This window comes from Syzygium oleosum, unplaced genomic scaffold (assembly GCF_021117445.2).
Source record: "Syzygium oleosum isolate NSW1041296 unplaced genomic scaffold, Sole_v2.1 Sole_v2.02, whole genome shotgun sequence".
Classification (NCBI taxonomy): Eukaryota; Viridiplantae; Streptophyta; class Magnoliopsida; order Myrtales; family Myrtaceae; genus Syzygium; species Syzygium oleosum.
Window position 1 is genome coordinate 17,683,331 of NW_026607486.1, and position 22,605 is coordinate 17,705,935.

The window sequence follows — 22,605 nt, forward strand, 5'->3', positions numbered from 1 at the left end:
GGCAAGATGAAAAATAAGAGGGAGTAAAGTTTGGCCAAATTCGTGGTACTTCGCCAAAATGGTGAAAACGGGTGCGTGTCTTACAAGAACATAAGCCAGAGACGAGAGCTCAATAGCTCAGAGCTCAGACAGAGATATTTTCTGGAGCTCTCGTTGCTTCAGCCTCGAATCTCGAATCTCGAATCGCACTGTGCAGGCTTACATTCGGTACGCATCTCTCTCCTCCCCCCCCCTTCTTCTTCTTCCTCCTCCTGATCGCGGGGTGGGTCTTCGGCGGTCCAGAACTCGCCTGCGCGTCGATGTTAGGGTTTGCGGCTGATCTAAGTTCCACCGGGCGAGAAGTTTCTCGTTCCAATTCGCGTCGTCGCCTCCATTTTCGTGCTTGCTGTCGTTGTTTGAGATCGGCCGAGATCGATTCTAGATGGGCTTGTCTTGTTTTCTCGAACGCGGTTCCAAATTGTGTGCTTGAGCGAGAGATAATTTCGGCCGCTTCCGGGTGAACGCCGGAGGGCCGGGTGAACGCGTGCTGATTTGATCGTGGGGTGTTTCTCTCGATGTTTTTTTTTTTTCAGGTCTTGGGTCGTCTTGCGGCTGTTGAATCTGCCCGGGGGAAGTGGAGCACGATGACGGGTACCTATCTAGGGAAAGGTGCTCCTTTGAACGGGACTGTGTACGTGTGTAATTTGCCGGAGGGAACCGATGAGAACATGCTGGCTGAACACTTTGGAACCATTGGGTTGCTCAAGGTATGGAGGCTTATGGGCTGCTGTATCATCTGAATATAAATGCGATGCGTCTCTCGTTCGGTGGCTAGAATATACTGTGAATTTTAGGGTTTGTACCCATCGCATTATTTAGCAGACCAGATGGCTTATATTTATCGCTGTTGCTCATATTCCTGTTTGCCTTTGTCCGCCCCCCCCCCCCCCCCCGGTGCTTCGTAGAAAGACAAGCGCACAGGTCGTCCGAAGATTTGGCTCTACAGAGACAAGGAGACGAATGAGCCAAAGGGAGATGCTACTGTTACATACGAGGATCCTCATGCCGCGTCCGCTGCTGTTGAATGGTTCAACAACAAGGAGTTCCATGGAAGTATTATCGGAGTTCATATAGCGGATAGTAAAAGCAAAGATAGTAATGATGCTGGTAATTTTGTTGACGCGGAGGAGATCCCCACGGATGCAAATGGCGGTGTGGGAGCAGGTAGAGGTCGGGAAGATGTTCCGGGGAAGGCATGGAAACAAGAGGGAGATTGGTTGTGCCCGAATACAAGGTCTGTGATGTGACATTGGTGAGCAACCCTTGCTTTTTGGACCGTTTTGCTGTTCTTTTGCTGGTATGATCAGGTTGGAATGGAAAAGCTCCTAATATTTAGTTCTGCTAGCAGCTGTTCCAATGTAAATTTTGCATTTCGTGGTGTCTGCAACCGATGCGGAAGTGCTCGGCCTGCTGGTGCCTCAGGTGGTGCTTCACGGGGTGCAGGTCGTGGAAAAGGTCGTGGTGGCAATGACTCTGCGGGCACTGGCCGTCCAGCTGGTGGTCCCACTGGACTTTTTGGTCCAAATGATTGGCCCTGTCCAATGTAAGATCATAACATCATATGCGTAAGTTTCCACTTAATTTCAGTTCTTATATTCAGTGAGCTTTTTTTAAATCTGCCAGAGGACATAAGCTTTGTCTCGCATCTTAGTACTATCCTTGAATTCTTTTCTCATTCTAACCAGAAAAGTTCTCTGAGTGACAGACTAGGTGGAAAGAGAATGAACCTGGTGGTTAGTAGTACTTTTGGGTTGATAGGAAGGAAGCTGGAAAAGTTTTTGGTTTGGCCCAGCCATGTTAGTATAGATTGGTCCCTCGGAGCTATCTAGAGTTTACTATTAGTCACCAGCACATCTAAAAAACAGGTGTGATTCTCTAAGGTCAGCTAGATCAATAGGCATTGGCTGGATTTCTAATGGCAGTCGATCATGCGTAACATTGGAGTATAACATGGCTTTTACTGGTACTGGATGTCTGTAATTTTTATCAGTTGTGGATTTGACAGTTGAAATTTTTTTTATCGAAATAATGCTATGCTATAATAAACATGGATGATATTTCTCTTTATTTCACCTGTAAATAATTGTAATAATATGTGGCAAAGCTCACATCCAGCTTCTTCATTAGTTCATTTGTCACATTATGCCTTTGCCAAAATGTGCTCTTAGAGTCCTGCAGTAATATGTAAAACAACTTAATTTGATGCATACTGATTTCTGTTTTCAGATCTAATGAGCCGATAAGGTTGCTGCTGCATTTTATTTCACTTCTGGAATATTAAGATAACTGGTTGGATACAATATGCAGGGGCATGTCCCTCACTGTTTTATATTTCTCCCTTCTTTTTCTCTTTCCAGGTGTGGCAATATAAACTGGGCAAAGCGTACAAAATGCAACATTTGCAACACCAATAAACCTGGTCATAACGAGGGCGGTGTAAGGTACCTGAGAATTGATCTTTTTGGATTTGCAAAACTATCTATAACTCTACTGATAGATTAGGTTTTTTGACGCCAGAGGATTCATATAAGGGCTATAATTTTTCCTGAGTGATCCTTTGTGCATTCTAGAGAGCTGCTTGTGCAATGACAGATGCCCCTTTGTTTAAATAAATGTTTGAGAGCTTTTATGAAGGAGGAGTTTTCTTGTGTTGCCATTTGGCTGGATGTGTACATTTATACTGGAGTGCTTACCATGTGTATCCATTACATGAACCAGGACTAATAAGCATGATGATGAACTCTCGCAGAATATGAGAGAGCACAACGGAGAGGATATTTCAAATTTTGTCTCAATTATATGTTTTGCAATAAAAATGTCAAAACGCTTGTATTTTTAACAAATATTCTCGGAAAATTAATTATCCAGATGGCTTTTGATTGGGGAAAAAGGCCTATGAACAGCATTATATAGAGAAACCGTACTTCTAATATTAGGCCTATGAACACCATTGGATAGAGAAACCATTCTTTTAATGTTAGCTTTTGTTGTCAACTCTCCCTTCCGTCCCTCCCTCCCTCTTTCTCTCAGGGTGATGCAAGTGCATTGAATCGTTTGTAGAATTTGAAACTTGGAAAGTCATTCTTGGTTTTTCTCTTAGTATTGCTTTTACAATTCTGTTGTTTTCTGGTATTTTATATAGAGGTGGACGTGGGGGAGGTTACAAGGAACTTGATGAAGAGGAACTCGAGGAAACAAAGCGAAGGCGAAAGGAGGCCGAAGAGGTGATGCTCATTTCAAGTCTCTTTAGTAGAAATTGCATAGAACAGTGCTGAAAAAGGTCTCTGTTTAAAATAATGTCAGGATGATGGTGAGATGTATGATGAGTTTGGCAATCTCAAGAAGAAGTTTCGTGCTAAAACACAACAAGCTGAAGCTGCACGAGGGATTCCTGGTGCTGGGCGTGCAGGATGGGAGGTCGAAGAGCTAGGTATTGTGATTCTTAACTTGAAAGGTCTTTAACTTTAGGAATGCCTAATGTGCATCTGTTCTGCTGTTTTCTGTAATAGAGTACCTTATATACGCATGTTACAGGTAGATCAAGACTCCCTGTAACCAAATGAACTACCCTTCTTTTAATTGTTCACCGGTCATTTTCGTCTTTTCTTGTGACTGATTTGTATGGTCCCCATCGTGGAACCAGTTCCTTCTTATCCTCCCCTTACTCTTTCCTTTCCTGGTTCGGGCTATATATATAAATTGTGATTTGGGTGTTTTTAATCGTTTGCAGAGGAGCTTTAGCAGCCCATTTGTCTTTTGTAATCACCACATAGCTCCCTGAAATGTTGAGATGCTAGGTTAATTTATGAGGATCAAATCATTAAAACATCTGAGTCCCTTGTTTATTTGTTATTTGGGCGTATTCTCTCTCTTCTTTAAAGTTAAATGTGAAATGTTATGTTGCAGTTGTGGCTGATAGAGATGGAAGAGAGAGGAGCAGAGATAGAGGAAGGGAACGGGATGACCGGGACAGTGGCAAGAACAGAACACGTGATCATAGGGACAGACCGCGTAGCCGTAGTAGAGAGAGGGATCGTGCAAGAGATAGAGACTATGATCCCTACGATAGAGAGAGAGAATATGGGCGAGACAGGGATCGTGACCGGGATCGTGACAGGGATCGAAGCAGATACCGCCACTGAGTGCGGAAGCGAAGTTTCTGGGCATTTTTTTTTTGCTAGAGAATTAATTGTCTTGACTGGGGGCTTATTTCAAACTTAAAACCTACTATTAGTTGGATCGTTCCTTTTCCTTTCCTCTTCATTTAATTTCGAAAGGGTCTTTTTATAGGAAGATGCGACTCTTACTGCTCCACCACCAGGGAGGAATTCAGTTCGTAAACTATTCTACAATTCGTTCTTCTCCAAGTCAGATATTCACTTGTTCGGTGATCTCATGAAACTTTGGTCGCTTTGTTTTTAACGGCAAACCAGGGCGCCTTGGTTTGCCTTCTTTATGTCAATTCTTTGTTTAACTCCTAGTATGTTTGTCATTCCTCTGTCAATCCCTTAATCTCCATTCATCTCGCAATGCGCAGCTTTGTAATCCACGTCGTGTTGCCTCGGCACTTTGATGTTTGTGAATCATGTGTACAATCACCTGACCCATCCAAGAAACTTGGGCTTCATGTTTTGGCAACTTATGGAGGGAAGAGTAAATGAAAGGAAATTGCAATTTCTGTCATTTGTTTGGTTATGCAATGAACATTCATAGAACGGAAATGATAATGAAGGAAAATAAGTTCAGTATGATCTGCAGTTTGAGGGTTGAACTACTAAGTTATAGCTGGCGTCACTAGCTAAAGAAGAACGTTACCGCACATTTGGGAAATGAAATGACTAACCACAGATATATCGATATTGACTTTCCATTGTGAAAAAAGTTTCTATCATGCATAAATGCTGAAATTTTTATCTGAAAGTTTAGCAAGTCTCTTGAAAGTTTAGTTTAATGTAGGGATCTTTCTTGTGGCCTCACTCGAGTCACGCATGCATTTACCGAGAAGGAACCAATTGGAATCCAAAGCAGAAAAAATTCTCTTTGAAATTGCACAATTGCTTATTCATACACAGATGAAGAAGATTTGTCAGGTCATACCACTGTAGATCTACAATGCCTACTCTGTCCCCCAGAGCACGTTTCTATAATTCGATGATATGTGATGCTAGAGAAAGAACAATATAAAGCTCTGGTTCTTGACTCGCTAAACTTTTTTTTAACCCACATAGCCTACTAATAAACATTAGGGGTCAAAACACCTAAAAGCGGGGTGTTGACTAATCCCAGGAGTAGTTAGATTATAAGCTATAAACTAAGGGGAGGGGGAACTCCAATGTGTACAAAAATTAGGAGGTTCACTCTCCAATGGAAACGGAAAATTTCGTTAAAGCACAGTTGATCTCTCACCATAGAGAAGCTCTCTCCGATAAGCTATCTCTGATCATGAGCTCTCCTCGATCCAGTTGGTAACCTTCCAGAATTAGCAGCACTTCGACCTTTTGCATCCACGTTTTTCTCTTCTCTGTCATCGTCGCCTGACTTCTGCTTTCGCTGCATCTCCTCCACATACCGTCGCCACAATGTTTCTCTCTCTTTTCTTGGCATCTTGTTGTACCTTGGGTCGGGCTTTAGAAGCCGCTTAGCTGTTGACCACGAGTTAAGCAATGTTTTCCCATCTTCCATTTCCCGTGAAGCTGCCTCCAAAGTAATAAATTCCGAGAGGAGAGCTCTGAACTCGTTGGAACATCGCTGCGAAAAAATCAAAATTGCCGAAGGAAATGAAAATCAGTTCATGCATATCAAGTATCAAAGGACTTCCTGGTCGAATAACTGCAGTATGACCAAGAAACATTTCTAGTGGCCAGACCTACCAATAGCAGCCTTGATATCGACCAACGCCAAATCGTAATTGGTGACTAATCTCATCAATGCAGGTCCCAAGGGAGTTCAGCAATTTGATTTTAGTGTGTAAACAAGCTAGAATATCAAGAAGTTTTTCCTCCTACCAATTGTCAAAAATCTCCATAACTAACCATCTAATTGCACCTGCCTTTCTTCGTAAGTTCGTTCCAGTATTGTTTCGTGGAGGTAATATTTCTGCCCCTTCGGACATTAGTTTTTGTCGCCTCTTGATAAGTACTGAAAATACTTCTAGCAAACTCCAACAATGCACATAAGATTTCTGAACGATCATTGACAGACACTAGCCAACATATTTCCAGTTAGTAGCTATCAAGGTTCTCAAATGTATCATGTCTGCATCAAGTCTGACTCTTCAAGTTCAGAACCCTGCCCCTGGAACAGGAAGTTGGACTTGGGGTATGGTGGCTACCTATAGGGTCATGATGTAGGGTAGGAGAAAAGATGCATCATGTTGTTAGCCATCGAAAGATATAGGATGGAGAGTCAAACTCAATTGTTCCTAAAAATTATACCCAAGAGGATTGCAAAATTACCTCGTGCAGAAGCTTGATGTGCTCCCTGAAGAGTTTCTCTGTGTCAGCTGGATCCAAATCAGGATTACTGGCACGTCCTTGAGGATCTTTTTCAATTTTAACTTTTGACTCCGTCCAGGAAGCCTATTTACATTATCAATACATGAAGTCAATAACAAATCACAAAATTATGTAGTTTTCCTAGACACAGCTACGTCTTAATTTTAACAGGAAGAGGGAGATGTGTAATACCCCTTGTTAATAACAATCAAACAGGAAGAAAGAGGCACGAATTCCAGATGCAAGTAACAAGCATAGCTGCCTAACTGCTAGCTTGAGTTGGGCAAGCATGGAAACCTGCCGTCGACTCTCTCCCTCCCCTCCCCCACCCGCCCCCCCCTCCATAACTATGCATGCAGTTGTTTTAGGTAGCTGCCACCATGCACTATGCGAGATTGCCATTTATAAATATATAAAGGCTAAGGAATTCGATTGAAGAGTTGAAGTTCACTGCATTAAGTAGAATTACATCCACAGACTAGGCAAATAAGTCTAGGACCGAATTGTACTTTTGCAATTCCTCAAAGGAAGAAATACTATTTCGCTCATAAATCAGTTATTTATAAAGTTTGCCATTGTAAATAATCATTAATCATATTATTAAATGTTAAGTGTGAGGTCATGCAAACAAATATGGCAGATCAAATAACTAAGACTTTCTCAGCAAGATGCATCAAGTCTTAGGATAATACAACAAAAATTATGTGAACATCCGATATTAACAGAGCTTTCCTCCATTCATGGTTAAAGTTAACCCACCAAGCACATATGAAGGTCTAACAAAATTTCTACTTAATAACTAAAGGGAACGACTGATGCTCCAAAGTGTTCACAACCACGGGTTCAGGCCCTACATCTGTCGAACTCCAGTATACCCATGAAAAGGTGTCATCAATTTCTCTTAAGAAAAAGAAAGGCCTTATCCTATTTCAAGTTGACTTTTCTCAACGCTTAGATGTGTAGATTGTCAAGACATCCAGTCAACACTATTGAAGGGAACTGATAGTAATTACCAACCTGAGAGTCCTTGATTGTTTCAACAAGCAATGCTTGAAAAGAAGCAATTGCCTCTTTCCTGCGTATTTTTAACCGTACCCTCTCCATTTCTTGTTCTTCTCTTTCCTTCCGTTTTCGCAATTCTCTTTCCCTTTCCTTCAGTCTCTCCTGCAAAGAAGTATAAACGGAAAAGCTTAAACCTTGATGTACAAATATTTGAGGCACCAATGTCTCGAGCAAACATGAGTAGAAGCATGCACGCAATTCGGGGGGGTGGCGGGGAACTGTTAAAAGATTACTAGCATCTAAATTTTCTCCCTACAAGAACTCTGAAATTGCAATCTCTCTTTTTTACAAATTAAATCAATTAAATAAGAGCGGCACCAAGGAGTTGCCACCCTGTGTATAAAACAAGCTAAAAACATAAGCCCAAATACATGATATTAATTCTATTATGTTAACAAGCATTTCTAAGAAGAAGAAGAAGAAGAAGCAACTACAGTGATTATTGATCATTTGCAGATCAACCACCCGGGAGAATAGCATAATGGTTTCTTTTTTGTTTTAGTTACAATCTGCTGAAATAGGATTTCATCAATTTTTCTACTTTACAAATATGACATACTCTGAGCATTTATGATATCAACTGCCATTCCTATTTTAGCAAAGTCTATTTTCCAGGATTTTCGCCTCAGTTAAGAATTCACAACAGTCGATGATATAAGCGAAACAGGTAGTCCATAATGCTAAATGTTATCTACACCTGGGAAATCAATCGGAAATCCCCTGAATTCTTAAAAAAGAAAAGTGAACATCTAGCAATGCAGGATTTTGAGTGTATATCCTGAAAAAAAAAAAAAATTTGCATTCGGAGAGAGAGAGAGAGAGAGAGAGAGAGAGAGAGAGAGAGAGAGAGAGAGAGAGAGAGAGAGAGAGAGAGAGAGAGGTCCTTCTAAAATAACATTAGAATATATACCTGCTCTTCCCTCTTGGCTTTTGCCTCGTTTTCTTCTCTGTCTTCCACAGCCTTCAATTCAGTTATATACTCATTGAACAAGGCCTCCCTGTCCTCATGCTTCACTGACTTGTATCTTGGGTCATCCCTGAGACTATCCTTTACCTTCAACAAGAAGAAAAGTACATACAAATTTTAAGCTTATGCATAAAATAGAATTATGACAAATTATTAAAGAAGCTGCAAGATTATGAATGATGCAGTCACATCATTACACCAACTACTGTAACGTTCTTGACATTTTTCAAACCATGAAGAGAAGCTCATTGATTATGCAGCTACAGTATTACCTCAGATATTGTCCAGTTCTAACTTCAGCTAAGAATAAAAAAAGAAGTAAAAGAAAAAATGAAAAGAAAATTAAAGATTAAAATACATTCAAATAGCCCGCTGAATAATTTCCTTTTCAACTTTTTCTTCAGAATAGTGAAGAAATAAATATAATGCAAGGTGCAAAAGCATTTTCAGAAATCTGACAGAGCTTAGTCAAGGGCCACCCAGAAGAGACAGAAATCATGTGATGTGGATTACTGTTAGTAGTAAGATACATCATTTACGCAGGATGGGCATCTTTATATGTTTGTTCCATCCCTATATAAAACATAAAGGAAAAATAACAGGCATGTAGCCACTGATAACTCCACAGAATGATTAGAACTCATTTATCTCGAGACTGCAAGTCTAAGTTAGTTCAGGAAGAATCTTCAACTGGAAAGATGTAAAGTTTAGTGTTGCCTCTACCCTGGACCAACGGGAATTGACAGTTATATCTCCTTTATCTCGAAGCAAGGATTTAAAACTAGAAGTGGCAGCAGCACGCATTGCCTGAGCCTTTTCTTCAGCAGCCTTTTTTAAAGGGAGGACCCTACAAGTCAAACAGAAACTTTTTGCAATCAGATATCATATATATGAGACAAGAAATAAGGAACATTTATTTTGCAAACCAGAAAGCTTGGAGAGCTAAAGAACACACCAAAGGAATCTGAGAATCTGGTCACTAGCCTACTACTTGCTGACTCATTTGGCTTTCAATGCTTATCATAAAATTGACTTGCTCTCTAAAAAACAGTACAACATGAATTTGCATAAGAATAATCGTCAAAGGAAATTATATGTTAATCCAATATCTCACAGAGTCAATGTTAAAAACTACAACTTAATCTCTCAAACATCCGGACAGACAAAACAGACAACATTCGCACGAATGCATCGGTAGCCACCATTACCTTAGTTTTGTTATGAGAGGGATAAAGCATATTCTTTGACTACAACGAAGGACAAAATTGCAAAGAAGACAAAAGAAGAACCGTAATAATCTTTCCTCTTATGAGTATCCATAGCCCAAAAGTGTCTGTAATGACCTCAACCAGGTGTATTTGACGACTGACTGATACCAACAAGCTACTTTCTCATGACCCAGGGACACAAGCAATCAATCTTAGATTACTAGTGCCCTCCCACCCAACTTATCGAGAAGAGACCAAAAAAACGAAAACAACAACCGTTGAACAAAATATCAAGTTAATAAAATAGTTCAGAGAAGGAAAAGACCCAAACAAAGACTACAGTTCACTAAAAGAAAATGGTTTTCTACTTCCAGGCTCATTCTATTCTCCATTCATTTGGCTTTGCCAATAAATTGACTTCTAAAATTGATTAACATGGGACCCCTAATGTAGTTACTTACTCTTGGAAGAGGCATCTTCCAGAGTGAAACATCTAGAACAAGAAACTATAGCTTGGACAAATTATCAGTAACCATGTTAAATTTCTCTACATGAGCATAAAAGATTAAGAATGATAACTGCTTCTGGTTGGCCCTACATTCTCTACATGTTCAGTGTGTTGAAGATGAAATATCACACTGACTTGTGCCATGTGACAGACTGAATTGGCACCTCCCGCAGAATACAGTTACCAACTGAACTATAAAGGGTTTGAAGTTATTCAAGCAAGAGCATAGATAATCATGCAGACCAGACAACACATCAACTGCAAGAACATTTTGAACACTAATCAGAATATTCATCACTAAGCAACTTCTACCTGCAGCAAGGCCAAGTTAATTTTGCAGTATCATCAACGAGACAAGGCCAACTTTTAACTGAATCGATGACCATGACATAAGTAGATGGTTCATAACAAGATAAAATAGAGATTGAGTGACCAGCGTCCAAAAAAATAGAGACTTGCAAAAAAAAAGAATATGGTCGCATTGATGAGAACCTCAAGCAATTTCTCTGCACAAGAGGTACCTTTCATTCAATAAATTCTCTCGATCCTTCCGTTCCAAGGCCTCAAACCGTGGATCGTTGCCCCATTTCTTTCTAAAAGTGTAATAATCAGTTGTGTGATCAATATCCTGCACGACAAAAAGGTATTTGATAAGCAGTTAACACAACCCACAGAACCTAAATGATGAATAACCCACTTATAGAGGGTATATATGGAACCTGCGATGCCTCCTCCAGTAACTGTTTAAATCCTTCTATAGCAGCCTTCTGTGCTGCTCGCTTTTCCTTGCGCTCCTCCTCAGCACGTGTCTTAACATAGTGTTCGAATAATGATCTTCTAGCAGAGTAACTTGGTATAGCCTGCAACGTGAATTCCCTCAACAATTAAAGTGAGAAGTGAATGAGGGAGTACAATAATGAGCCTTTTCGAAAAGATAAAGAGGTGGATATGCCAATAAATATTGAGCATGCCATATTACCAGTTGATGCGTCAGATTCTTTAAGCATAAACAAAACATGATGGCTAACAATCAGCCAGTTGATGCGTCAGATTATTTAACATAACAAGATGGCTAATAATCATGTGAAATGATAAAAGCCCCACTAGGATACTTACTTTTCTAGATAAATATAATTGCATTGATGAGGTTGTAAAAAACCCCTCGATTTTACTTGGAAATTAATCATAATCACGACAACAAACCTTGAAACGTTGATCAAATACGATCTTTGGAAGTTCCTTCTCCCACTTTGAGAATGGAGCTACACCTCGTTCCTTAAGCATCTCCTGCAAATTACCAAGCCCAAATTAATATCTCTTATAGATATGTTTAGATTACTTCATAAATAATGAAATTGTGCACTTCATGCAAGCAAGCAAGCAGCGAAACTGCAAGAATTATATGTGGCTTCTGCCTTTAATTGGAATCAACATTGGCCATTAAAAGCTCAAGCCAAGCAAAAGCCTGAAGCCAGCTGCCTTTCCATCATCTATGCTTCATAATAAAATTCCAAATCACCCTTAGAATATAAAATGCAGTAATGAAGACTCTTTGTTCCATTGAGAAACGTAATTGTGACAATTTGCCAAAGATCTGATAGATGTCAGTTGTACATGATCTTGTTTGGGATAGCACCCCCTCACCATCTTCCCATAAATAGGTATTATACATGACATACAAGATTACAGTACATCATCTTGAAGAACATGTACATTAAAGTTGGTCTATCCTCCTTCCAGATCAAACCAAAGAATGCTCATCTAAATCAAACAATGAAAGCACAAAAAAAGTCCAAATTATGCAGCCCTTATTCTTCTACAATACAAAGATTTGGAAAGCAGTTTCCTAACACTCAAGATGCTACCTTGTGTCATCATTAATGAAAAACTAACTAGACTTCATATAAACATTTCAAAGGCTTTACCAACTTATATAGAAGACAAGCAGTAGTTAGGAAAACTTGACAGAATCAGGCTGGAACACCCTGCTCTTCTTGAATACCCTGATTCAGCGCTAAAGAATTTCCTGCCGCTACCATATAGTATTCATCTCTACTTGGTGATAAATAAAGCATCTGTGCATTTTATTTTTTAATTTTGATATCTCAGAGAATTCATGAAATGGGCTTTCTAGAGACGCGAATTTGAGTTCCTGTTGTGAATATGAAAACCAAAAGTATTGCAAAGTCCAACTCGTTAATCTAAAGGACCAGCAGTGAATATACCTTAAATTGCCGAATACGCTCCTCCTTCGTTGGTCCACTGTCTGCATCCTCTGAATCAGAAGAAGAATCAGACATATTACCATCTCCATTATCTTTTACTTTGTCTTTGCTGCCATCACTTTGGAGGACCTTGCTTGTTCCCTCTGCTGATTTTGACCCATTGAGTTCTGATATTGCTGCTCCAGATGCAGCTGGAACTGGCAAAGAATTACTAGGAGTTCCAGATTCTTGCAACTTTTTCTTAATCAAATCCAGCGCTGATGACGAGGAGGACCCCAGTACACCAGAGGTCCTAAGGGCTGTGGCGTCACGGCCACCTGTGTTAATAGAAGGAGCACTCAAACTAATAGGAGCAGATCCTTTTTCATTTGGATTAGCACTTGCCATTGATATCAGATTTTCTTTTGATGAGTTATCATCCTGCTTCTTCCTTAATTCGCTAACCTCGATCGGGATTTGCCAGCTGCTCAACTGATAAAGCAAACATAAAACTAATTAAAAAGTTAAAAAAAAAATTCACAAATTCAACAACCAATGCTAACAAGGACATCAAGATGAGAAGCGACTATAAACTTCTACAATCACGATAATCCATTTCAATACACATCCAGAGATGACTAACCATATCTCTCAAGATGCAGAATATCTTTGCTACAATTATGTGCACCAGCAAACATTCTAATTCAAGAAACCCTTTAGGAAACAAGCAACAGCCTCTTATACCAAACACAATAGACGGTATAAAGACCAAGCCTATTTAGTCGTATCATTGACAGGACAAACTTACAGCAAATTCCAAAATGCATTAGGAAGAAATAGAAGACCACTTAGATATAATTACCTTGGTTTGGTGATTGTAATAATATTTCCTTCCATCATTCATGGTAACAATCTCCCAATCTGTGCCAGCCAATTTCTCCCTAAATGCAATTAAAACATAATAGCAAAGTCATTGAAAGAGCCAAAGCAGAGAGAGTTGCTCCCCTTACTCAACTAAACTATATTCCTACTCTTTTATTAGTGCGTCTGATGTCCACAACTATAGCCCTACTCAACCAAATTATAGGCAATGATGGCTGGATAACGATAGGAAAGATATCCAGATAACGCCAAAATCTCAGGCAACATTAATTACCTTCTGTCAATTATTGACAGTACACAACTATTGCTCCACGTTGTTTGAAACAATATACATGCCATTTATGTTGATGAGTCTGACGTCCTTAAAGCAGCCAAGAAACTCAATCTGGAGTGCATTCTCGACTCTAAACAATTTTGAGTTTTTGACAGCTCAAATGACAGGAAAATATTCAACATATAATACCTCCACGAGGCATTTGGCAGTAAATCTTCGTTAAGAAGAAATACCTTCTGAAGAGCAGATTATACTTAATTTCCATTACCAGACAACATCAAATGACAGCAAGATATAAGTTACAACTTAAGAAACTATTAACACATTGTAAAAAAGGCTAAACTAACATTTTTTTTTCTAAAAGAAAATTCATGGTTTCCATAGAAAAGATGATATCAGTGAAACAAAAGCCTCTCTAGCACATAAGACTTACATTGATATTGGAGCGGCTTTCGAGGCGACATTATCAAGCTGCATTGACAATACAAGAAAGAAAGTTAAATAACAACAAGTGAAAAGGTTTAAAGGTAAGCAATGGTGAAATCAAAACTAGATCACAAATTGAAACCCAGATTAGATGAAAGATCCGGTAAAGTGGCTTAAACCGAGTAAAATCAAGATCAGACCAAACCAAATAGTGAGAAAATGGGTAAAGCAAGCAAAATGGGACATGCAAATGGACGAAGAAACCTGCATATGACCACTAGTAAAAATGTCAAGTTGAAAGGTGTTGTCTCAAGAAAAGTGGAAAGAAAAAAGATCAATATTCTCTATCGACACATCTTGTATCAGTTCAATTAGAATTATACTATTTAGCATTTACTGTACACTTGTCAGCATAAAATAACACCTCCACCATCTCCGATTTGTTATCATGATCTTCGTGGTGAAAAAGATATAACAAGTCCGATACAATTTATGTGCATCAATGTGCAATGCAATATATAGTTTAGATACTATCCAAGTCGGTAGGCTTGATGTTCTATTGATTTTTCCCAAAAACAAAACTTTGTTATGAAGGAGAAGACTTAACCAGACAACAAAGTATGATTTGAAATATAAAGTTCGAAAGTTTCATATTCGAGCTTCCAAATTTACTTGATATGGTAGCGGTTCACATAAAGGCAGACGTACGTGCGTCTAAAGGACATATTGCAGTTACCTTGAAAATCTGTAAATGCATGATCTCTGAAGTGCAATAACATATTAAACTTATAGAGAAATAAAAATATGCAAATGGTGACTACCTCCCCCTTAAAGCAAGCAGGTTTTTCATAAGTAGATTCTCCAGTCAAAGCATTATAGTAGTAAACCACTCCAGAGTCCGCTTTGTGGGCAGTCCAAGTATCCAATTGTTCATTTGCTGCAGCTTCATTCATCCCATTAACATGTTTACTAGTATCTGCAGAAAGTAAATGTGCAATGTTGATGCAGCTGTCCTTATTGCAAAAACCATCTCTAGCATTATGCTTTTGTCAACAATCTTTGCAACAAGGAGTAGATTCTAGGACTCACCGTCTGCAAGAGGCTGTACTTCTGTTTGTGTAGCTGAATTGCCAGCCATCTGCTGGCCAGGCACAGAGGACGACGACATCCCCCCTGCAGATCCTGAAGGAGTAACACCAGGAGGTTGAGGGTCTGGTGATGGCATAGATGAAATAGGACCACCAGTTGCTGGAAAAGGAAAGGGGCCAGGCAGTACAGCAGGATATGGCACAAACGGGGGTCGAGCCATGCCACTCATCTGTGGAGGTTGTAACCAGAGTGCCTGAGGATTTGCAGCCATAGGAGGCATAGATGGATAGGCAGAGTATACTTGCGGCTGAACTCCTGGATTGGTGGCTACAGGGCCACCGACAATATTCGGTCTCAGGGAAGAGGGGGAAGGATCAGATGTGAGGGATGGAATCATGGAATTGGAGGATACCGGTGCAGGCGGGGTTAATCCCGGCGGACCAGGTAAACCAGGTGTTCCTGGTACTCCAGTAGAAAGAGAAAATGGCCTCGGAGATGATGCCCATGCAGTTGCAGGACTGATGTTAGACACCACATCCTTTTGAGGTGGCTGACCAGGCAATCGATCTAGCTGAGAAGTAGTAGAAGCGGATGACGAGACACCTGCATGCGGTGCAACATTTCCTGACGTATTCTGCATCTAGTTTAAGGTTATGTACTCAGGTCAGAGGCACACTAATTTATCCTAATTGGAAAATAGAGCACAGACCAATTACACAAGACTCAAGAAGCACACAACTTGGCATATTCTGAAGTTGAATCTAATCTTTGCCCCAAAGAGATATCATCTTATCTCGAGATCATTTAAAATTTCTGGACTACCAACCCTCCTTCAAAAAGTAAATCCTTTTGTGTATCATCATAAACACAGGGCTTCCTCGGCATTTGCACAGTGTCTATAGGTTGTGTGCTCTATGCTTTCTGTCTTTTCCCTCAGAGTCGATTAATAATTAAAGTTGATAAAAGCCAACCGTGCCTTTCTAAGCAGTCTAAAATGCAAGGAAAACTTGTTGATACTGGAGATTAAAAAAGGACCCTTACTGTGCTAGTTTGCTGCACATGTTTGCCATGAATGCTGGCAGCATTTTGGGAAACATTGTATGAAAAGGAGGGGCCGGCAGGAGGCGATATCCCAGGAACCGGAGGTTGGACGACAGAGGAAAAGTTTGGTGGATTCAGGTTCATAACCTGCAGCGAATAAACGACAATAAATACGCACTGAAAACACAGAGGAGAGAAACACTCCATAAAGAGACGTCGTCCATGCCTGATTAGGTGCAGCAGGTGCCGCGCTCGCGTTGGACAGCACCGTATAGGAGAACGAAGGTGCCGGAACCACAAAGCCCGGCGCGTTGGCAAATTTTGCCTGGGCGGGTTCGGGCTTCGAATCGTTCGCGCAAGCACTCACATCCATGGCTGCTGGCGGAGGAGCGCCCGGGGACACTGCGGCAGGAGGCGCGGCGGGTTGCACCTCCTGCTGCAACCACGCCGGGGTGGCCATTGAAGACCGAACCCAAACAACACAATCTCCGAGCTGCTCAATGAAAAGAGACCGATTCGCGCGTACTTCGGAGCTTCAATGCGGAAATTCCACTATTCCCCAAAAGCACAGTCCAGCAATCGGAGGAATGCCCGGCCGAGCATCCACCATCTCAGGTCCTTCCGCTGCGATTCAACATCGATCGTCCGTGATTCCGGAGAGAAGTCGGGGGAGCTAGACAGAGAGAAAGCGACGGCCGAAAGCTTCGACGTACCTGGTTTTCCGTCAATGGCGACGGCAATCGGGTTGAAGAAGCCGCTGTTCGCCTCTTGTCGGTCCGACGTGTGGTCTCGAGCGACAGAACCCTAACGCCCGGACAAGAACGATAAACCCAGGAACCAGGAAGACGATGAAACGAGGGCGCAGCCCGTTTTGGTCGGAGGGGGAATGGCTACTTGCTCTTTTGCAGCTATGACCCGACCCGACATAAAACGGGCCATGCACACGTTTTGTCTTGCTCCGCGTTAAATTGACCGGACAGAAAAAATCAGCCCGGTTCTGCCTGCGTTCGTGATTTGATTACTGATTTTCTACCAAACGGGCCTAAGTTTATCTACCGGCCAACCTGTCCGGCGTCAGCTGCTCGCTAGGCAACCCCCGTCGTTGATGCTCTTACCCCCCTCCCCAGCTCTTAGATCCGCACGCATGTCTATGAGCTTGGAGCTCTACCATTGATAACTTTCAGGTGCGTTTCTATACGTTAGATAAGGTAACTTTTATCATATCGGACCTTCTATCTAGACAATCGAACACACCCTTTCTGTATTAAATAAAACTTAATACTATCGGTAGAAATAATTTATCTCGAGAAGTGTGTACCTTCTTTTGTATATAGAAAATCCAAGGACAATTTCCCATTTGTTAATTTTGTATAAGATCGCGTTTTTTCCACTCCTCATTTGGCTTAAACACTCCTTTTTTGTGTATTTTGGTCATATTATCCCTTGTATGACCAACTACTTCTCTTATAACTCTACAAAAGTTGTCCCTTTTTATTTTGTTTCTTCTTTTTTGTCCTTGTGGATCCCACTTTCCTTCTCTCTTTTTCTTATCAAGTCTAAATCGTCACTCTGTTTTCTCTCCCATTCTCTTCTTTCTATGCATCCCTACTCAAATATCTATCATGCCAGCCCCTCCTCCACACTTTCGCTCGCACCACACTTTTGTTGAACCGGGCTCAACCCAAGGAGGCCCTTTTCTCCACCACACGTAGCCTGAATAATTCCGTACTTGTGAGGGGTCTTTGAAGTTTTGTGGACTAACGGATTGCTGCTTAAATAATTCCTTATTTGCTTTTGATTTGTTTCATGAGCATGTTAGGGAGATCTTTGCTCTAATTATTGATTTAGAAGCACAAGCTGGAAGGAAAATATAAAGCGAAAATTGTCTGAGAAGCTCTTTTGGCAGTACTGTCAATGGAGAGTCATCATCCATCGTCATTGTTGTCCATGGACTCTGGTTTTTTGTCTCATGATGAATTGGAGAGAGAGATAGATGGCTCGATCATCCATGGAGGACCACTTGATATCAATCTCCCTTTGTCATCAAGGCCTAGTCCACCCTCTCTACTTACGACCCTTGTGATATTTAAAATGTTGTTAGGACCCCAACTTTACCAAATAGAGATGAATGTTAATATCCTAAAAGTGGGGCATAAGAATAACAAGCGCCTTGATAGTACGTGGAGCGCCCGGTTTTTCTTTAGTTTCTACTTTAGGCCTATTTTGAATGAAAAATCAAAGTCCAAAATAGTTCAGGACCATAACGGTGTGTCCAGCTTTGAGAAATCAAACTCGTCGTTCAATACTTTTTTGGTTAAGCACAACATGGAAATCATTTACATGTGAGTTTTCAAGAAAAGACCTGAAAATACTCTCGGCAAAATGCAGCTGAGAAGTTACATGAACAGGCATAATCGGCAAAGGGAGCGTCCATTCGCTTTAGTGTGGATAGGGGTTTTGTGTGTTCTCACAAGATGCGGAGGAAGCATTACCGTGGCCTCTCCAATCCCCATTGCATTTGTGAGATTAAAATTGTATGATGATCCCAATGCCGGTGCCTGGGAAAGTGTGGAAAACATCGTGGTTTGCACCACATGGAGGCGTAGAAAAAAGAGAATGGGAGAAAAAACGAAAAGACAATTTAGGCATGAAAAGAAAAAAGAAGGAAAGTGGGATCCGCAAGAAAAAAAAAAAGAAGAAACAAAATAAAAAGGAATTAGTTTTGTAGAGTTATAAGAGAAGTGGTGAGCGACACAAGAGATAGTATGGTCAAAACACAAAGAAAATGAGTGTCTAAGCCAAACGAGAAGTGGAAAAAGCGCGATCCTATCATATATTGAAATCTTAAAACTTATAACTCCAATGCATATAATTCCTTTCCTCATCGATTTTAAGTGTATGGAAAATACCACAGAGCTTTTCTAGGTGGACTATCGCGAAAGAAATTAAGATTTAAATGCACAAAATGAAAATTAGTAGAATTTATGTATTTATGATGATAAGTTTTAGAGCTCTTATCATAATTGTCTCAAAACCCGGGGGCATGAGGGCAATTTACTAAACTTCATTTCGTACATTTGTGATTTTCTTCCAACAGGAGTGGCTAAGGTCCGAGGCTCACGGTTTTCCGCCTTGCTGTCTGCTCGACCCTCCCGCCGTCCGTCGCCTCCGCTCCGGGCGGCCATTTCCGCCGCCGCCGCCGAGCGTGCGCCGCCGCGTCTAGGTTCCTAACGCAGCCTGGCCTCTTCCAAAGTATTTCAGGTACTCTGCTGCTGCCAAATCATACAATCCTTTTCGCGCAGCTTCATTAGCTTCTCTTGTACCCCACTGACCTGGAAATCAAGAGCTCGTCACTCTTTCGCGTGGTTCACTCTACCGAAAGATGCCTATGGGCTTCATTGGTACCGTGTAGGTCCAGTTTCTCTTGTATTGATAGTCACTGAAAGTTTCGATGGAAAATACTCTGTTCTTTGCGTGATGATGTTCTCTCAGCTGGAATGTGAAATCGACTCGGATGTTCTTCGTTATTGCCTTCCTAGTTGAATCGGATTTCATTGCGAAAAAAGCGTTTTGGGTGAAGCCGAGTTTACCATGCCAAGTGTTTGTGAAGATGTTCAAATCAGACAGCGTTGGACCTTGTATTCGTGTAATTAGGCGTAAATCGGCATCATGTGCAGTCGATATCAGGAGCGCGTGTCAATAAAATGAGGTGGCATTATCTGGGACTTTGAAATTTCGTTTCTTGCAGTTACTTGCCTTTACTTCGTTTGCGTATGTCATTTACTGCCGTCTGAAGGCTCGTTTTTTCTCTTTGCAGAACCACCCCTCATGATATAGTTAGTTGCACGCGTGCAATCTAATTTGGCGGTCTGGAATGTTGTCTGCTGCGAGTTCATAATTCTAGGCTTTTCGTCCAATTCTGAACTAGTTCTTCTCTGTCTTCGCCAATTTTGGGACTTCTAAAATGTCTCCTTTGACCTCATCATCGGTAACAGCTCCGTCCTGTTCTTGCGTATATAAATCATATAGTTTGAAACCACATAAGAATGCTTCTTCCGTCATAAGAGTTCCTGCTTGTCGCAAAGCTTCATCCGGTGTTACCGGGCGTATGCACACAGTTTTCATACGCCCACCTTCAGACAGTTCAAAGGGTGCTCCGAGAGATTGCAGTTCTCAGTCCTTCACTAGTGATGATACTTTATTTTTTGATTGGGGGGATCAAGACCTGGATGGCAATGAGGATGTGGACTCTCCATGGGAAGGTGCTGTTGTTTATAAGAGAAATTCTTCAGTTTCACATGTAGAATACTGTACCACCCTAGAGAGGCTTGGGTTAGAGAAGCTTTCGACAGAGTTATCCAAATCTAGGGCCTCAGCGATGGGAATTCGTGTGACCAAGGCCGTGAAGGATTATCCTCACGGAACACCGGTACAGATATCAATTGATGTCAGTAGGAAGAAGCAAAAGTTGAGGCTCGACGGGATAATAAGAACTGTCATCACTCTTGGTTGTAACAGGTACTTTTGTTTTTATTTTCTTACTTGACCATTCTAAGTCCTCTCTTGCATTTCCTATGCAATATCATCATTTCTTCAAGCAATTCACATCCTGAGTCCAATTATTCATTGGAATGATTGTTTTTTTGGGAGTAAATCCAAGGATTGAGACAGTACAATCTAGCATTTGTCATAATCCTATCCCAGTCAGTCCATTATCTTAAGATGTATTTGGTGGAGAAAATAGCTAAATAAACACTTGATCTTTTATCAAGTTAAGTAAGTCTATCTGTACCGTGCTCTTCCTATTTTCATTCCATACTGGAAGCTTTGTGGCCTTGCATACGGCCTTTGTTTATTATTTTTCTTCAAACATGACCCTTTGCCACTTGCTCTGAGCTTCTGTCTTGTGGATGGAGGAAGCTTCAATGAGGCTCTTGAATCTCTTTTCTTGAGCATCCTTAGTCCAGAAAAGTGATTTCCTCCATTGCCAGTAACATTAGATTTAAATCAAGTTTTGCTTGATTCTCCTTTCAATTTCCTTATTTTGTGTGTCTGTGGTAATCTTGGGATTAAAATTTTGGAAATACATCCCAGATTTGGCTGACTTCCTGGGACTGGATAAGTACATAGATTTTATTTGCCGGGAAGAAATATTAGTCAGTCTTGTTAAGCATTTCTCAGTTTGCTTGGGAACTTTTGAGGTTATATGGAACTGTTGAAGAGTCATGTTCATTTGAAGATGTGCCTGTTGTCCTTAGCTGCTGACACTCATATTCAACTAGCTTTATAGAAGATAATAATCCTATTGATGACATGAATAACTTTAGTGCTCAGTGGGAGCATTTTATAAACCAAATAACCTGGGTCATTGAGTACATACAATCAATGTGAAAAAAATGGATAGGAGAATGCAAAAATATCACAGCTGTTCATGAGTTCGTGTACAGATGCTCTTGAAGCAGTTTCACCTTGCAATTTTTCTTTTCTTTGTATATTTTAGTGTCATATTGGCTATAGAGAAGACCATGTGAAATGTAATCGACATTGTGTTCCATGTAATATTGCAGATTCTGTAAAGTGATTTTAGTCAAAAAGAAAAAAAACGATGAATGGTGTGCTTTCACTTGTGTTGGTTACTGCAGAGCCTAATTATGTTTTTTTCATTGGGCTCTATAGGTGCGGCGAGCCTGCCGCTGACTGCATATACACCAATTTCTCACTTTTGTTGACTAAAGATCCCATTGAAGAGCCTGAACTTATCGACATGGGGGTCATCTTTGGAGAAGACAAGTCCAAACCATTCCCAACTGGTGAGGAAGGAGACGACGAGGACGAGGCTTCTATCGACCTGGAGGATCGGCTGTATTTTCCTCCCGAAGAGAAGGAAATCGACATCTCGAAGCACGTGAGGGACTTGGTGCACCTGGAGATCACCATAAGTGCCGTGTGCGATCCTAATTGCAAGGGCCTGTGCCTCCAATGCGGTACGAATCTGAACACCGGCAGTTGCAGTTGCGGGGAAGAGCAGGCGGAAAAGAAAGTTCGGGGCCCTCTCGGAAACCTTAGAAAGCAAATGCAGCCAAATTGATATTGAACCGGTGTAATCGTAACTTTTTGTTCGATACATTTTTGTCAATTGATTGACATTTTTGCTGTCGTTTATGCAAGTGCTACAAAATGAAGCATTAAGACTGTCCAAGCTGGCTTAAGGTTAAAGAATATGAAGTGCCAATTGGTGACACCAGTGTAAGTCATCAAGCTCATTGCACCAAATTGACCATTGCAATGCGACGGCATTACTCTCGACAAGCTTAAAACTTGTCAGCATTTCACTCGTCACTTCATATCATTCGCGGACGAAAAAAACCGAATCGTCACGAGCATTCTTCGATCCATCCCCTGCAGCAGCAC

The 22,605-nt window shown here is 40.9% G+C and overlaps 3 protein-coding genes across 5 annotated transcripts; 2 read left to right on the forward strand and 1 right to left on the reverse strand.

Moving 5' to 3' along the window:
• The first annotated feature begins 43 nt into the window (after positions 1–43).
• LOC115671744 (transcription initiation factor TFIID subunit 15) lies at positions 44–4,391 on the forward strand. 2 transcript variants are annotated; one of them, XM_030593378.2, is made up of 8 exons: positions 44–207; positions 573–746; positions 945–1,273; positions 1,388–1,582; positions 2,397–2,480; positions 3,182–3,263; positions 3,343–3,469; positions 3,946–4,391. In XM_030593378.2, the coding sequence occupies exons 2-8, from the start codon at positions 624–626 to the stop codon at positions 4,179–4,181; spliced, it is 1,176 nt and encodes a 391-aa protein (XP_030449238.1). In that variant the 5' UTR covers positions 44–207; positions 573–623; the 3' UTR covers positions 4,182–4,391. The 2 variants fall into 2 exon arrangements, with proteins under 2 accessions (XP_030449238.1, XP_056161894.1); XM_056305919.1 differs by lacking the exon at positions 44–207 and having other exon boundaries at positions 214–746.
• A 675-nt stretch (positions 4,392–5,066) lies between these two features.
• Positions 5,067–17,076, reverse strand: LOC115686366 (pre-mRNA-processing protein 40C). 2 transcript variants are annotated; one of them, XM_030611821.2, is made up of 16 exons: positions 16,908–17,076; positions 16,421–16,818; positions 16,195–16,341; positions 15,154–15,787; positions 14,886–15,040; positions 14,072–14,109; positions 13,345–13,423; positions 12,504–12,974; positions 11,482–11,565; positions 10,998–11,138; positions 10,800–10,906; positions 9,286–9,409; positions 8,506–8,649; positions 7,551–7,697; positions 6,495–6,617; positions 5,067–5,787 (listed from the first exon to the last, which is right to left on the reverse strand). In XM_030611821.2, exons 2-16 carry the CDS (start codon positions 16,652–16,654, stop codon positions 5,470–5,472), a joined length of 2,946 nt encoding a protein of 981 aa, XP_030467681.1. In that variant the 5' UTR covers positions 16,655–16,818; positions 16,908–17,076; the 3' UTR covers positions 5,067–5,469. The 2 variants fall into 2 exon arrangements, with proteins under 2 accessions (XP_030467681.1, XP_030467528.1); XM_030611668.2 differs by having other exon boundaries at positions 15,154–15,793.
• A 2,201-nt stretch (positions 17,077–19,277) lies between these two features.
• On the forward strand, positions 19,278–22,511 carry LOC115670525 (large ribosomal RNA subunit accumulation protein YCED homolog 1, chloroplastic). Its single transcript, XM_030591837.2, has 3 exons — positions 19,278–19,455; positions 20,012–20,712; positions 21,871–22,511. The coding sequence occupies exons 2-3, from the start codon at positions 20,159–20,161 to the stop codon at positions 22,280–22,282; spliced, it is 966 nt and encodes a 321-aa protein (XP_030447697.1). The 5' UTR covers positions 19,278–19,455; positions 20,012–20,158; the 3' UTR covers positions 22,283–22,511.
• The last annotated feature ends 94 nt before the right edge of the window (positions 22,512–22,605 follow it).

Bases quoted from the DNA above. Each gene is read 5' to 3' on its own strand.
- LOC115671744 (XM_056305919.1), top strand. From the start codon at position 555: ATGTTTTTTTTTTTTCAGGTCTTGGGTCGTCTTGCGGCTGTTGAATCT. The intron at 1,274-1,387 runs GTCTGTGATGTG...TTCTGCTAGCAG, and splicing joins TGGTTGTGCCCGAATACAAG to CTGTTCCAATGTAAATTTTG. The intron at 3,264-3,342 runs GTGATGCTCATT...AAATAATGTCAG, and splicing joins GGCGAAAGGAGGCCGAAGAG to GATGATGGTGAGATGTATGA.
- LOC115686366 (XM_030611668.2), bottom strand. From the start codon at position 16,654: ATGGCCACCCCGGCGTGGTTGCAGCAGGAGGTGCAACCCGCCGCGCCT. The intron at 15,041-15,153 runs GTGAGTCCTAGA...TACTTTCTGCAG, and splicing joins AGTACAGCCTCTTGCAGACG to ATACTAGTAAACATGTTAAT. The intron at 5,788-6,494 runs GTAATTTTGCAA...ATTTTTTCGCAG, and splicing joins ACATCAAGCTTCTGCACGAG to CGATGTTCCAACGAGTTCAG.
- LOC115670525 (XM_030591837.2), top strand. From the start codon at position 20,159: ATGTCTCCTTTGACCTCATCATCGGTAACAGCTCCGTCCTGTTCTTGC. The intron at 20,713-21,870 runs GTACTTTTGTTT...TGGGCTCTATAG, and splicing joins ATCACTCTTGGTTGTAACAG to GTGCGGCGAGCCTGCCGCTG.